General features: G+C 47.7%; 2 protein-coding genes across 2 annotated transcripts; both read left to right on the forward strand.

Annotated features, from left to right (window-relative positions):
• The first annotated feature begins 1,140 nt into the window (after nucleotides 1-1,140).
• On the forward strand, nucleotides 1,141-4,808 carry TGME49_265430 (hypothetical protein). The gene is made up of 3 exons (XM_018781400.1): nucleotides 1,141-2,252; nucleotides 2,682-3,606; nucleotides 4,121-4,808. The coding sequence occupies exons 1-3, from the start codon at nucleotides 1,772-1,774 to the stop codon at nucleotides 4,380-4,382; spliced, it is 1,668 nt and encodes a 555-aa protein (XP_018636301.1). The 5' UTR covers nucleotides 1,141-1,771; the 3' UTR covers nucleotides 4,383-4,808.
• Nucleotides 4,809-6,090: 1,282 nt separating this feature from the next.
• TGME49_265420 (hypothetical protein) lies at nucleotides 6,091-12,756 on the forward strand. The gene is made up of 9 exons (XM_002368630.2): nucleotides 6,091-6,872; nucleotides 7,602-7,714; nucleotides 8,264-8,377; nucleotides 8,744-8,839; nucleotides 9,283-9,334; nucleotides 9,711-9,810; nucleotides 10,166-10,219; nucleotides 10,753-10,871; nucleotides 11,696-12,756. The coding sequence occupies exons 1-9, from the start codon at nucleotides 6,809-6,811 to the stop codon at nucleotides 11,752-11,754; spliced, it is 771 nt and encodes a 256-aa protein (XP_002368671.1). The 5' UTR covers nucleotides 6,091-6,808; the 3' UTR covers nucleotides 11,755-12,756.
• The last annotated feature ends 654 nt before the right edge of the window (nucleotides 12,757-13,410 follow it).

The raw sequence follows: 13,410 nt of genomic DNA on the forward strand, positions 1-13,410 counted from the left end.
AGCTTTGAATGAATGTGAGGGTAGGAAAAGGTTTTCAGCAAGAAAAGAAATTTTAAAAAAATCGACGCCTTGGTGAAGTACTAATCGAGTCCGAGGACCATAAAAACGCACAAAAACGTTACACGTCAAAGAATAATTTGAGGAATGTCAGGCCGAAAAACTCCCCGACAACATCCAAAATCTGTCCATCTTCCCCTACAGGTGGGCCTCCGAAGAGCTATATATATATATATATATATATATATATACGTATGGCAAAAAACTACAAACATATATGTATATATATTACACTGGAAAAGATATATATATATACATATATACATGTATATGCTTGTAGGCAAATGACTGAGTTGGGTGTGTGGAAACTCTGTATATAGCGCATATGTTTCAATACGAGATCTCTCTGAAAAGTGTAGAGTTGAAAGCCGATTTGTAGAAGGGAAAGAGAAAACCAGGCCTCGTCTCGGGACTGCGCCTGTCGAGCAGAAAGAGGCTTGCAATACGGGGCTGCGTACCTCTACAGTCGAAGGCTCTGTGTAGTTTGTGTTTGCTTCTCGCGTGAGTTCTGTTGAGGCCCCGTTGTGTCTCTTAACACTGCTTTCAGTTTGTGGTCCAGCTTTCAAGTGAAGTACACATCAGAAGCGCGCATGTGAACTAGAGTTAAACACACCGGTCATCCTGATTAGAGTTAAACACACCGGTCATCCTGAAACGAGAAGATATTGCGACTTTTGATGTTCCGGTCGGTGCGACCTTTCCTTTTGGATTCTTGAATCGGCCAAGATCGCAAGTATGTATAGACGCTAGAGAAAAAAGATAGACTCGTGCGCATGCACAGAGACGAGAGCGTTGAAACGCCAAAAAGCCATGCTTGCGCCTCTGTGTGGACTGGATCGCTTGCATCTTCGATTGTCGGGGGTTTTCGCTTTTTCACTTCGCTGGGCCTGGCTTCAACCATATGCGTCCCATCGTTCCCTTTTCGTCATTTTATGAACGGTCTTGGGCTCGTGTTTCCAAGATCTTCTGCCTGAAAGTGTCAGGCAGTGAACCCGCGATTCGGAGGTTTCTGCGGTGGATGCATAAAAAAGAGACCTGTGGCTTGCAGAGTCGGCAGGTACAGAGAGAAAACAAAAGGTGTCAATCTGTTTTTCGCTTCTAGTTCTGAGTTTCCGCCTTTTGTGTTACGTCGCGCTTGCTTTCGAGGTGACATCCCAGGAATCTCAACCTCTCTTTTTCTGCACCGTTTGATTTTTTCTCTCACACACATGCGTGTAACGACCAGGGCAAGGCAACAGGTTCGAGGAAATTCGTGCATTTTCCACTTTTCTTCGAACATACCGCGATTCGCACATCGAACAAGAATGCGACAGCGCAATGCATCGGCGGCGCAAGCTCGCCGCACGACTTCTACCGTTTCGCGTTCCCTGTCGTTTTACAACGACTTGTTTCTCACTCACTTCAGCTCTGTTTCCTTCTACTGTGGAGCTCTGACACACTCGAGAGATGCTGAAATAGCCACAAAAAGCACGTAGTTCCACCGCATAAAAGAACTTCAGTCCCTTCGTTTTGGACACCAGCAGCGTCCGTCATACCAGACCTGTACCCGTGACTCTTTTGAATGGGTTCCCACCAGATTCAAGTTATACTGTGATTTCTTTGAAACAGAGTCTACCGCTTTTAGCGAAATATCGTCTCTTCCTGTTCGGTGCACTCAGCGGCTAAGCGTAGTTGCTCTTCGCATTTCGTCTGCGTTCCTTCGGTTTGGCGAAAAATGCTGGACACTTCGCAAGTGCCGCCTCCGAAGCCATGGGAAAGAGTGTCGAGCCTGCCACGTGGCAATGCGGAGAAACAAATTGTTTCTCAAGTGGAAAAATGTGAAACTGGCACACGAGGGAGATCCTCTGTCTCTACAGGTTTGATTGAACCAGCGACAAGCCAGTTAGACGTCGTTTCTTCGGTGAAAAGTGACGGTGCTGTCGCTGTAGTGGGGCCTGCAGACATGGGTGGCGAAGGCGCCCAGACTGGTTACGACGTTGATTCTTCACACCGAAGTTACAGTCGAGGTTTAACTGCTGTAGATGCGTACAACAGCAACGCGAATGTCTGGAATGCAAGTCACTTGCAGAGAAACGCGGAGGTCTACGGCGGAAGTCACTATTACACCCCTTCGCGAACAGGAAACTATTACGGCAACCTAGGGTTTGGAACATCGAATCCTCTCTACGCTTCCTCGTATGGAACGTATCGGAACGGTAAGAAGCTCCAGCACCAAAGGACATTTTGTGATGTTCGTTGCACGTACACATCATAAATGTATGCCACAAATACTGATAGATATGTTTACCTATCTGGAGGAGCAGACAGACGCTTTGCAGCTCACCTGTGAAGGTGAGATGTCTGCTTCCTTCGAGAGAAAATCGTGCTTCCAAAAATCCAAGTATACTGAGGTGTGCGACGAAAAACACGCTTATCGAAAAAACATGCACACATGCACCTATCCATATATAGATATATAGATATCTACATCTGTCTACGTACATCTGTTTATCGACCTCCATATCTGCATCCATATCTCTATCTATGTAGCTACACGTCTATATCTATATCTGTCTAGTTTGTGTTCGTTTGTCGGCGTCGCTGCATCTGCACAATATTCCCTTTCTCTTTTGTGTGTTGTCCAGGTCTCTCGCTCTCCCCGTATTCTTCGTCTGCGTTGTATTTCCCCTCTTCCTCAGTTGGGGGTTCGTCTGGCACTTCTGCAGTGCCTTTTTCGTATTCCTTTTTGCAGGAGACTGCCGAGGGTTTAGGTCGCGTGTCTCTGCTGCTGGATTTGAACGGTTGCTTTCTAGATCGGCTCTGTGACCACAGCTCGAACTTGCTTTTTCGTCTGAACTCTCTTTCGGCCTCTTTTTCACAGCTGCGAACCTATCTTTCGTCGACGGTGAAACACCGTTGTTCGCGTGCGTGTGAAGCTGTTTCCCACCTGAAATCGAAATGCCTTTTTCCCGACTTCCAAGACCCTTTTGCCCTCGCAGTCCCCGGCGCCTCCTCAGCGTTTTTGCCCGATTCAACACCAGTTCCTCTCGAGAAACCTCCGAGCCTTCTACCCCGGTTCCTTTCCCGCTACGTATGCGCCGTTTTGACCGTTGAAAGTTGGGAGAAGACCCGGAACTCCCGCGCCGCTTTGCTGCGCTTTCTCTCCCGCCGCAACGTCGTGCACTATGCCTTCGTGGAGAAGCAAAACTTCCGGGGAACAACGCGAGAAAAGAGTGCAAAAAACCCCCAGCGTCCACTGACACAGAGAGGCAGGGACAGTCGCCGCGATGCTTCTGTCCGCCGAAAAGAAAAAAGTGCAAAACGGGAGAGTCTGGGTGGCCGTCTGGGAAGCGGAGAGGAGCGGATGCTTTGCGAACCCCCAGAAAAAGTGAACAACGCCCAAGATCTGGACACGGAAAGACAGAGGAAACGAGGAAAAGAAGACCCGGATGTGTGGGCCACAAGTCTACGACAAAGTCGAGACATCCCGACGGGACAAGATATCCAGGATGCACAGGAAGAAACTCGGAGACTCTGGAGAGAGTTGAGACAAACCATCTTGGAACTCAGGTATCCACTGGCAAGAAACAATAGAGGAACTTCTTGCTTTCGTTTTTGGCTTGCCAACGACACGCGGTCAAACAGATCTCCACAAGCTCAACTGTGGGAACTATGAACATCTACATACGTATATGTATCGACGTGACAATAATAGACAGATAGTGCCAGATTCAGAAACAAACCAAGCGAGTAACGGGTTTCCTTATCTGTATTAAACAGATTGAGGAACAATTGTTTGCGTGTCTGAAAATACACAGTATCCCAGCATATATATATATATATATATATGCATTCAGCATATACGTAAACATATGTGATAGGTAGAAGAGATCTCTGTCGGGGTTCCTTGGGATTTCGTCTCACTCCTGTGTTTTGTTTGCTGGTTTGGTGTGTGTTGTTGTCCGGACGAATGCTGAAAGACTGAAAGTTTCTGCGGCTAGAAATCGAGAGGTGATTTTTCTGTTGTCTCTGGCGGGGGACGAAACGCGGTTCGTTGGATATGTTTCTTGTCTGCTTTGATCAGAATTTACGGCAGCATCTTTTTCATCTTGTTTTTCCTCTTAACTCGCCGTCTGGGTAGCAGACTGGCCGCCGGCACCAGTGGACGGAATTCTTTTGGACTTCTCTTGTCCACCCTGTTGACTACGACACTGTTGGGCGCGACTTTGAGGATTTTTTCTTCGCTTAAAGACAGACGCAGTCGAAGAAAGCTGAAGGAGGACTTTGTGCAGCGCTTCAAACGACTGATACAGTATTTCTCTGTTTCTAAAATCCCGATGGGGTAGAGTTTTCAACTTGAACGGGTCGTGCCAGTTCAACAGGCGGTCGCGACAAGGAACCGTTCAAGATAGCGTTCTGTTTTGTTTTCCAGTTGCTGTCTCGAGCCTTCTTTTGAACTGGAGAAATTCTCTTTTTTCGACTGCTCAGCTTTTGCTCGTCGCACTCATCAAACAACGCCGCGGCGACCTCTGCCTGCATTTCTATTTATCACGATATCGCCCGGGACGGACGGAAACGGACGCAGACCTAAGTGGAACTTGGAACGCGATCCGAGTTTCTTAGACGAAAAACGCAACGCCGAGACCCTCTGCCAAGAGGTTAGAGAAGTCTTTGCCGAGAAAAGCTTTAGACTCTCCGACAGTCCCCTCCAGCGTTGAGCCGAACCGGAGAGATTTTGCACAAAAACTGCGAGAGGGTCAGAAATTCAGTTTTCCGTCAAAGCGAAGAAACTCTTTTTCGTTTGCTAGCCTCTCTTCGCACCTTTCTCCTCTGGGAGTCTTTGCTATGTGCAACAGACGACGTCGAGAAGTTCAGTGTCTGTTCTTCGGACTCGTCTCTCCAGAGAAGGCTGAACTTTACTGTTTTCCGTTTTCCCCCTAAACCTTAAACCTCTCCTTTCGCACTGGCCCTTTCTCTTTACATTCGCATCTTTGAAGAAAACTACAAATCCACCTTCCACACAGAGGCCCCCTTGTCTCTACATCTACATCCCTATATATATATCTATATATATATACCCCTGTACAGATATAAGGTCCTTTATTTATTCACGTGCACGAAAACTGTGAAACGGTTTGTCTGTATGTTTGGCCGCCATGTTTTCTCGACGAGAGAGGAACGGAAACGTAGCCCTTTTTTTCGCAAGAATCTTGTGGAGAGACCTGTTTGGAAAGCTCCGTTTGTGCTCGACTCGTGGTGAACTACACGCAGGACTAGCGATTCCCTTGCCAGTCAACTCCGTTCTCTGTTTTGCAAGTTATGGGAGGAACACTGCGTCTGAGATGTGTGCTCCCGCAAAAGAGGTTTTCTCCAAAGCCTGTTCAACATTTTTTATAGGCACGAATGGACGTAAACCCTCCCTGTCCCGTGTGTACCTCCTGAAGGAGGAGACAGGGCATTTTCAGACCTTATTTCAAGGTAGAGCTCTCCAGAAAAGAGTTTGAGTCAGTGCTCTCCATTTCCCTCACAACAGAGACGTCCGTGAAGCGCGATTCCAGAACACATCTAAGGAAAGGCGGTGCTTTTCTGTGAATCTTGTCGTGTTTCTCAAAAAGACAGATCCTTTCCCTTTCGACACGGGTAACCACACAGTCTACTGCTCTATACACACTGAGAGAAGCGCGCCCCAACTAACTAAACGATCTGTCAAGAAGGCTCCTGGATTGCTCAGACTTTCTCCCTGCCCCATTAAAACGAAGCGTTTACGGCTGGTTGTCTTTCTGCAGCGAATAGTGGCCGCGCCCCTGATCGTGGGTAGTCTGTGTTTCTCCCATGTGAGTACACAGAAAAGTAGACGTCCACAGAAGATATAGGAAGACTGCAGATGATTTGCTGCGGAAGGTCTTTTTCAAAAGACAGAAGACGGAAACGCAGATGTCCCAGCGTCATCTTTTTTTTATCCCGCTGCGCCGTGCGTAGAAGACACGGACAGAAAAAATCCCAGTGGCGGTGGAAAAGGCTCGAGAAGACTCTTTTCGAACTCAGTTCCTTTCCGAGAGAAGAGAGTCGGCGAGTTCTTGTGTTTGAGCAGCACGAAATCTCTTTCGCTCTCAAAGCATTTGCTCGTCTTTTTCGCGGCCGCCCGCGTTCCCGCCGTCTGCGCATCTGAAGAGAAGCTCTCCAGGTGCTCGTCTGGAGGGAAGGATCGCAGTCTTTGAGAGCGGGGAGGAGGGTGCAATGAAGCGCGTGCGCTTCTGCGTACCCACACTTTGTCAGATTCTTCTCTTTTCGGATCCCAGACGTCCACATCCTGCGTTCCGCTTTTTCTCTGGGTCTCGTTATTCTCTTCCGAGTTCTCAGAACTCCTCCGTTGTGCCTCCCTCCACCGTGTCTTGCCTCCTCCTGCAAGACAAGAATTTTTTCCGCCCTGTGACAAGCGTGCGACTTGCCTCGTTCTTCCACTGAACGCGCTGGAAAAGAGGAAGAGAAGCAAACCTTTTCTTCGAGAAGAACGACTCTCCGTTTTTCCGGCTGGTTCCTTCATCTCTTCCTCTCCGTCCCTGCTTTTTTGGACGCACAGCGACGCGGCTCGCGCGAACGCTGCAGTCGTACTCGAACGGCGTTGTGCGTGTCAACGTGTGACGCGAAAGAGCGTCTTGGTTTCGCTTTCCAGAGATCTGCGACGACCTTTGAAGCGGAACTCGCGTTTCTTGAGACTTTCCTGTCCTCGCGAGTGCGAATTCGAAGCAAATCTCCGGAACTCTTTGAAAAAATGGCGTCGACCACCGCGTCCTCGTCGGGCACAGACCTCAGCTGGCTGCCTTCCGACGCAGAAGGTGAGGAGACGCCGAGTTCGAGCACCTCTAAACACAGAAAGGCGCCTTTTCACTCGCTCAAGTCTGTAGCAGGCTTCTCTACACTCTGTACATGCTCCAAAGTCTTAGCTAAGCTCGCGAACACCCTCCGTCGAAACTATAAACAATACCTTACTGTGTCTGGGAACGGAAGGGTGTACGGTGCATTGAGGTTGCTGGTCACAAGACACACACGCAGCATTCGTTTCTGCAGTTGGAAATAGCAAGAACAGTTCCCTTAGACCTTCCAGAAAATCCATAACCTCGCAAAGGCCTCCTACTCATCGGCTTGCGTCTCCCCCTTGTTTCTTTCTGTCATCCGTTCTCTCCTTCGCCCTCCTCGTTCCTCTTCATCTTCCTATCTGCCTATTCATCTATCCATCTATTCATATCTTTCTATCTATCTACTCATATTTATCTAGCACTATCTATCTATCTGACTCGCTCCTTTGTTTTCCTTTTCTCCCTATTTTCCGGTCTTTTCTGTGTTTTCTTCCTTCTTTTCTGTGTTCGCTTCCTCTTCTTTTCTCTCTCTTTCCTTTCTTCTCCCCATCTCGCTTCTTTTTCTTCTTTCGTTCTTCGCTCTGCATTTGCTTGCCCGCTGGGCGTGTGTCTGCGTCCTTCTCCTGTTTTCTTTTCTATCGAATGACTTTTTTCTCATTTTCCCCGGCAGTTCAAACCGTTGTTTTCTTTTTTCTCGACTCTGTCCAGAGCAGCTGGCTCTCGGCTTCCGTATCGTCTCCAACGCGTACAAGACGCGTGTCCACACGCAGGAGGCGGAAATTCGTTCTCTCAAGGCTCAGGTCGCCGAAAAAAACGAGCAGGTGCGAATCTCTCGCGACAATAGGGTCCACGTCCAGACAAGCCAGAAATCCAAACATGTTCCCACCACAGACATCATACGGAAAGCACATCACCAACATATAGACATATATATATATGTAAATTTATATAAAATTATGTTTCTGTGTGTACATCCTTTCGAATTTGCGTACATGGTACATCTACGTATGTGCATGTATGTCTATGCTTTTGTCTCTCGGTGTACGTTGCTTTCTGTGTTTACGCCGTGTAAGTTTATACATGTGTATGCATAGTGTATCCTTGCGTTTCTTTGGACACGCAGTTCGGCTTGCTTACGCGAGATGCGTGCGACCCTTTATGTTTCTGTGTCTACGTGGTTTTGTTTGCATGCTCTGTCTTTGTGTGCTCGCGACCTGGTGTCTCCTTGAGCTTTGTTCTGCTCCCGCGTCTCGCGAGCGTTGCGAGGCGCTACGCCTCGTCTGGGAGGCTTCTTCGCCTTTGTGGGACCTGAGATACCTTGAAACACCTTGGGTATCGTGGGCTCTTTTCTTCGCTCTGTGGATTCTCAGTACGGAGCTCTGCAAAAGAAGCACAGCTCCCTCGAGGTGCAGCTGATCGAGTCCACGCAGCGAGGCAACCAGCTGGCCGAAGAGAACAGACAACTCGTGGCGACGATCAAGAAGGTCCGTCTTCAGACTCACATCGAACTTAAAGCATCCACTCCTCCACAGCCCTTTCCACCACCTGGACATGCACAACTTGGCTTATAAACTTGCTAGTGCCGATTCACAGCTGTATATATATATATTTATGCGGAGGTAGATATAAATATATATATATCTACATGTACATGTATATAGGTATTGACAGATATACAAATGCATATATGGTGATATATATATATATATATATGCATGCGTATGTGTGTGATGTCCTTGAGGACTCTTCGCACGCTTGTTAGAGCAGTGTGGCGAGGAGAGCATGCCTCGACTGATTTGCATGTGGAGACAAGCGTGGATGCCGCGGAGCCTCTGTGGATGTCTCTTCAGCTGCACAGAGACATTCTTCGTTTGGAGAGCCTGAAGAAGGCGGTTCTCAATTCGATTCAAGAAGATCACTCGGACGCAGAAGAGTCTTCTCACAAAGTACGGGGAAAAACTCCACCGAAACACGAATCCGTGAATCTCGGCTTCTTTGTGTCCCCACGTAACAAACACGGGCGTTCCTCTGTAGACACTCGTGTAGTCACTGCGCCATACAGGCTGTTTCTGTACACTGATGTGTATACTATCTGTTTACGAAAATCTTGGACTATCTATATGCAGCTGTGCACTTGTAAAGCACCTGTATACGTGTGTCGTATCCATGCTGAACGTGGCGATCTATATCTGTCTTTCTTGCAGCATGTCTCTCCATCAGTATATATACACAGTTATGTCTTTCCACTTGAACAATTATATATATATATATATATATGTTGGTCTATACATATATGTCGTACCTTTTGGAGTAGGTTTCCTAGGGCCTACACGATTCCTTCAAGAAGTTTTTGATTTTTGAGAGTCCGCTTTCTGCTGGTTTCTCGCAGTACTACGCTCCCGAGGACATGCTTCAGACTGCAGCGCCTCGCACGATGTCAGGTAAAAGAAATTCTCAGAAAATGTCCCTCGAGAATTCCGCAAGGAGCTTTTTACCAGTGAAGCTCCACAAGGTAATGTATACACGCACATGTCGAGGTGACTCTGTCTGCGTCTCTCTCACATCTGTGCTTCGTTCGATCACGGCCCTGCTACATCAGCATGGGCATGCGTGTATGTACACGAATATACACACACATGCTGACACATATACACACTTCTGTATATTTATATATGCGCATATCTATATATTTACATATGCATATACGCGCAAAGTAGCCAAGGCGTGCTTGTAGAATGTGGGTTTTTGCCGGAGTGTCCGCTTCCGTGGATTTTCGCAGTAGCAGTTCTTTTCTGAGAGCGCTGATTTTCTTCTCAGAAATCAATGGAGTGGAAGACATGGGCACCGCCTTTCTGAGCAAACTGAGTTCTGCCGAAGGCCCTTTCCTCACTGCACCCAGTTCCTCCACTGGCGCCGTGTAAGTCGAAAAAACAACCGCCCTTCAAAAAACAAATACATTCATACATTTTTCACACATCTCCACATTCGCACATATGCACATTTACAGAAACGAATACATATATATATATATATATAGGAAAGATCACATATTCATACATGTGCAAGTGTACACATGTACACGTGTAAGGATGCACCCACTCATCAAAGCATGCATCAATGCCGCTATGTCTCTCTCTGCATATATATATATATATATATATATATATTTTGGGAGGTGTACATCGACGGGGAAAAATCACAAGGCAGAGAGGAACTTCCACAGTGTGACTTTTCACGACTTCCTTGCTTTTTTTCAATGCGACGTTTCTCAGCCTGACGCCCAACACTGGAGACAGCAAGCCCGTGGACGGGAAGGTCTTCTTCAGGTGCGGCAAGTGAAAACGGTTCTTCAGCAATAAGGAAGTTCAAGACACAGATTCGGCTCTACTACATGCTGCATCTAGCCTTATACATACATGAATACATACAGACTTGTATACCTGCATCTGTACGTACATGCGAGAGGAAATATGAGAAGTTCAAGAAATCTTTGTGTTTTGTAGACTTACATCGTTGGGTCTCTTGTGTGTGGATGTATACGCGTACTCGCGCAGCTGGACATCGTCCGAGGGATGCGCGTGTACACTGTATTTGCAGATGGGGGGATTTGTGTGTTTTTCAGGGGAGCACTGAGTCCCCGTTCGAGGATTGGCTCGAGAGGAAACCCAGCAGGCGCTCTGTAGCTGGCGCTTTTTTCTCTGAAGGATTTTGTAAACGTGTGTAACTATGCACTGATCCCTACACATGCGTTTGCCTGCAGTTGCGTGCGTTGCTGTGGAAGATCTGCGCGCGGGACCTGTGGACTGTCAGCGAGTTTGTGCTTCACTGTGTCTTTTTCTTTCTTTTCGCGTCTTTTCAGAAACGCGCGAAGCAGAATGTCTTACGAGAACTTCAATTTGTTTCTGGCAAACATTAAGAAGTTGAACAGCCACCAGCAAGACAGAGAGGAGACTCTTCGGAATGCACAGCGTCTATTCGGTGAGAGCTGATTCTGTTCACAAGCGCGAAGAAAAATCCTCAAAACCTGCACAAAAAGCCATTTGCATGCACAAGCTCTGTCGTTTTCGTGAGTGCGTTGAACGTTCGACGGATCTCTTCCTCAGGTCGATGCGGGAGAGCACATTGTTCGAAGAAAGCTTTCCCCGATTATGTTTATGAAAAAAAATCGTGATCCGTTCGCCTCGCTGGAGCTTTCGGGTCATATCGACATCCGCGCGCGTCCGTGCAATGTGTAAACGTTTCATTCAAACGGAACATGTGCCAGGGCACGCCGTAAAACTCGCGAGTTGAGATGAACGGTGTGAACTGAGAATTCACGAAAATGGAAATGGGCGGCGGCTTCGTGAGAAATGGGAGTCGGGGAGAGAAACAGGCTTTGTGGAGCCAGGAGGAGTGCCTCTTGCGATGTACGTACACCGCGTGCGCCCCCACTTCTCCCTACTTCGCGAATGCGTCTTTCTGTAGGCAGTTGTTTATCTCAAGAGAGAACTGAGCTATGCTTCTGTTTATCGCTTTCTCATTGTGACGGTTCTTCGCAGTCCTTGAGAAGGAGTACGAACATGCGGCGTCATGATCGAAAGAAAGAGCTGGGAGTTGTTCCTTCTTTGTACCTTCTCATTCTTTCTCTCTGTCAACGTCTTCAAACCGGAAAACACGCCTTCCTCGAAATACACTCCTTGACATACGCATACGTGTATGTGCACGTGCATATGTGGGAGCTACAGTCGAGTGTATTGACACCTCAAATGGGGCTCCGTTTTTGCGCGTAAGAGTCGCACCTTGCTTTCTGGACGGTTATTCAGGTGAAGCGAATCGCGACCTCTTTGAGGAATTCAAGGTCATGATCAACCGCCATCCGTGAGGAGCAGAAAAGACCGGAGCGTTCTCGCCTCTCCGAGGAGCCTGGGATATCTGCACACCGGAGGACTGCGGAGCCCGTGTCTCTTGGAGAACTCCTGGCTGCCTCCCAGGCGTCTTCACGAAGTTATCTCAGGCCGGTTTCGCGCATGAAGAGCTTGAATAGAATGTCTCTCCTCTGTTAGACAAAGATTCGAATGTGTTTTTCCTGCCTTGACCAATAGTAGAGCGCGGCAGTCGTGCACCGAGTTCCGGTGGAGACTGGGCCGGTGTAGAGAGAGCGTCTGCGTTGAAAGAAAACTTGTGGCTTTCTCCGCAGCTGTGCTTCTTGGCAGAAACTTGCGCAAACAGAGAACGTTGGGCGAAAGCAATGCTCAGGAGATCTCGGGATGACGGAGATGATCATCTGAAGGACTTGCCCGTTTTTTCTCGACTTTCACGCCTGTGTATCACCAGCCTTCCTGCGGAACAAAGACGTACACACATACATACATACATACATACATACATACACACATACGTACATGCTTTTGAATGGATACATTCTTAGCGATATGGACATACATACGCGTATGTGTGTTAACCATTAGGTGAGAGGGATTCGCTCTGTTGTCTCTTTGAAAAGGCGCCGAAGAGTTTCTTCAGTGCGTTTCTCGGCTTATATTCGGATACGAGGGGGGAGAACCGCGCTTCTTCATCTGGAAAACATGCGTTTTTGCCGGACTTGTCCTCACCTCCCTGCGCGGCATTAGCTCGACCTTGTTTTTTTCTCAAGCACCGAGAGTTTTCTCCACGTATCAGATTTCTCTTTTAAATAAATTCATTCTGAGACACCCGACTACATAGACGTGCATGTGCATGCGTATGCACGCTTCTTTTCTTGTGTGAGATTTCCACTCTAGATCTTCATGCGACGTGCGTGTCTGCGTGGAAGAAACTTGTCTGCAAAGTTCTTGGCTTCCGAGGCTGTCCCTCCAATCACTCCAACACCAACGCGAGAGAGCGTTTGAGAGAAAAGACGTAATCAAGGGCGAAACAGCCGGGCCTTCGGATGTACACTCTTCAACACACAGAACTGCACTCTCCACATGCAAAGATAGATCTCTCAACAGCTAACGCGATGCATGAATGTTCTGCCACATATGCGTATTCGTGCAGATAGGCAGATCGACGCCTATCTACACACTCAGCGACATACCGGTATCTATGCGTACTTACATAAAGACATCTGTATGTGTATATATATATATATATATATGTATGCTCAGGTAGAGACACTGTTACAGATGTAGAAGGGATGCCAATAGAGATTTTTTGTGAATTTCTTGTGGTCTGTGTAGACTGAGCACACCATCGAGTTTTGGCAGAAATCAAAATGAAGAGGTGTTGTTTTTTCTGCATCTTTGAAGTCGCACAAACCCCTTCGCGCCCGCAGTGACGCAGCAGGAGGCCCCCTTCTGCTGCGTTTCAGCGCCCTCGTGGAAACGCAAGGCATTTGCTCCGGCATTGAAAAAGTCTCCCCATCTGCCTATGGACGTTTTCACATCGTTTTTGAGCGTATAGACGAACGTATACGCCTGCGCGGTGTTTGTGCTGGAACTGAGTGCATGCAGCGCGTCGTACGTGGAATGCACTTTTCTTTGCACACCACGCACTCAGG

Source organism: Toxoplasma gondii, chromosome IX (assembly GCF_000006565.2).
Source record: "Toxoplasma gondii ME49 chromosome IX, whole genome shotgun sequence".
Lineage (NCBI taxonomy): Eukaryota > Apicomplexa > Conoidasida > Eucoccidiorida > Sarcocystidae > Toxoplasma > Toxoplasma gondii.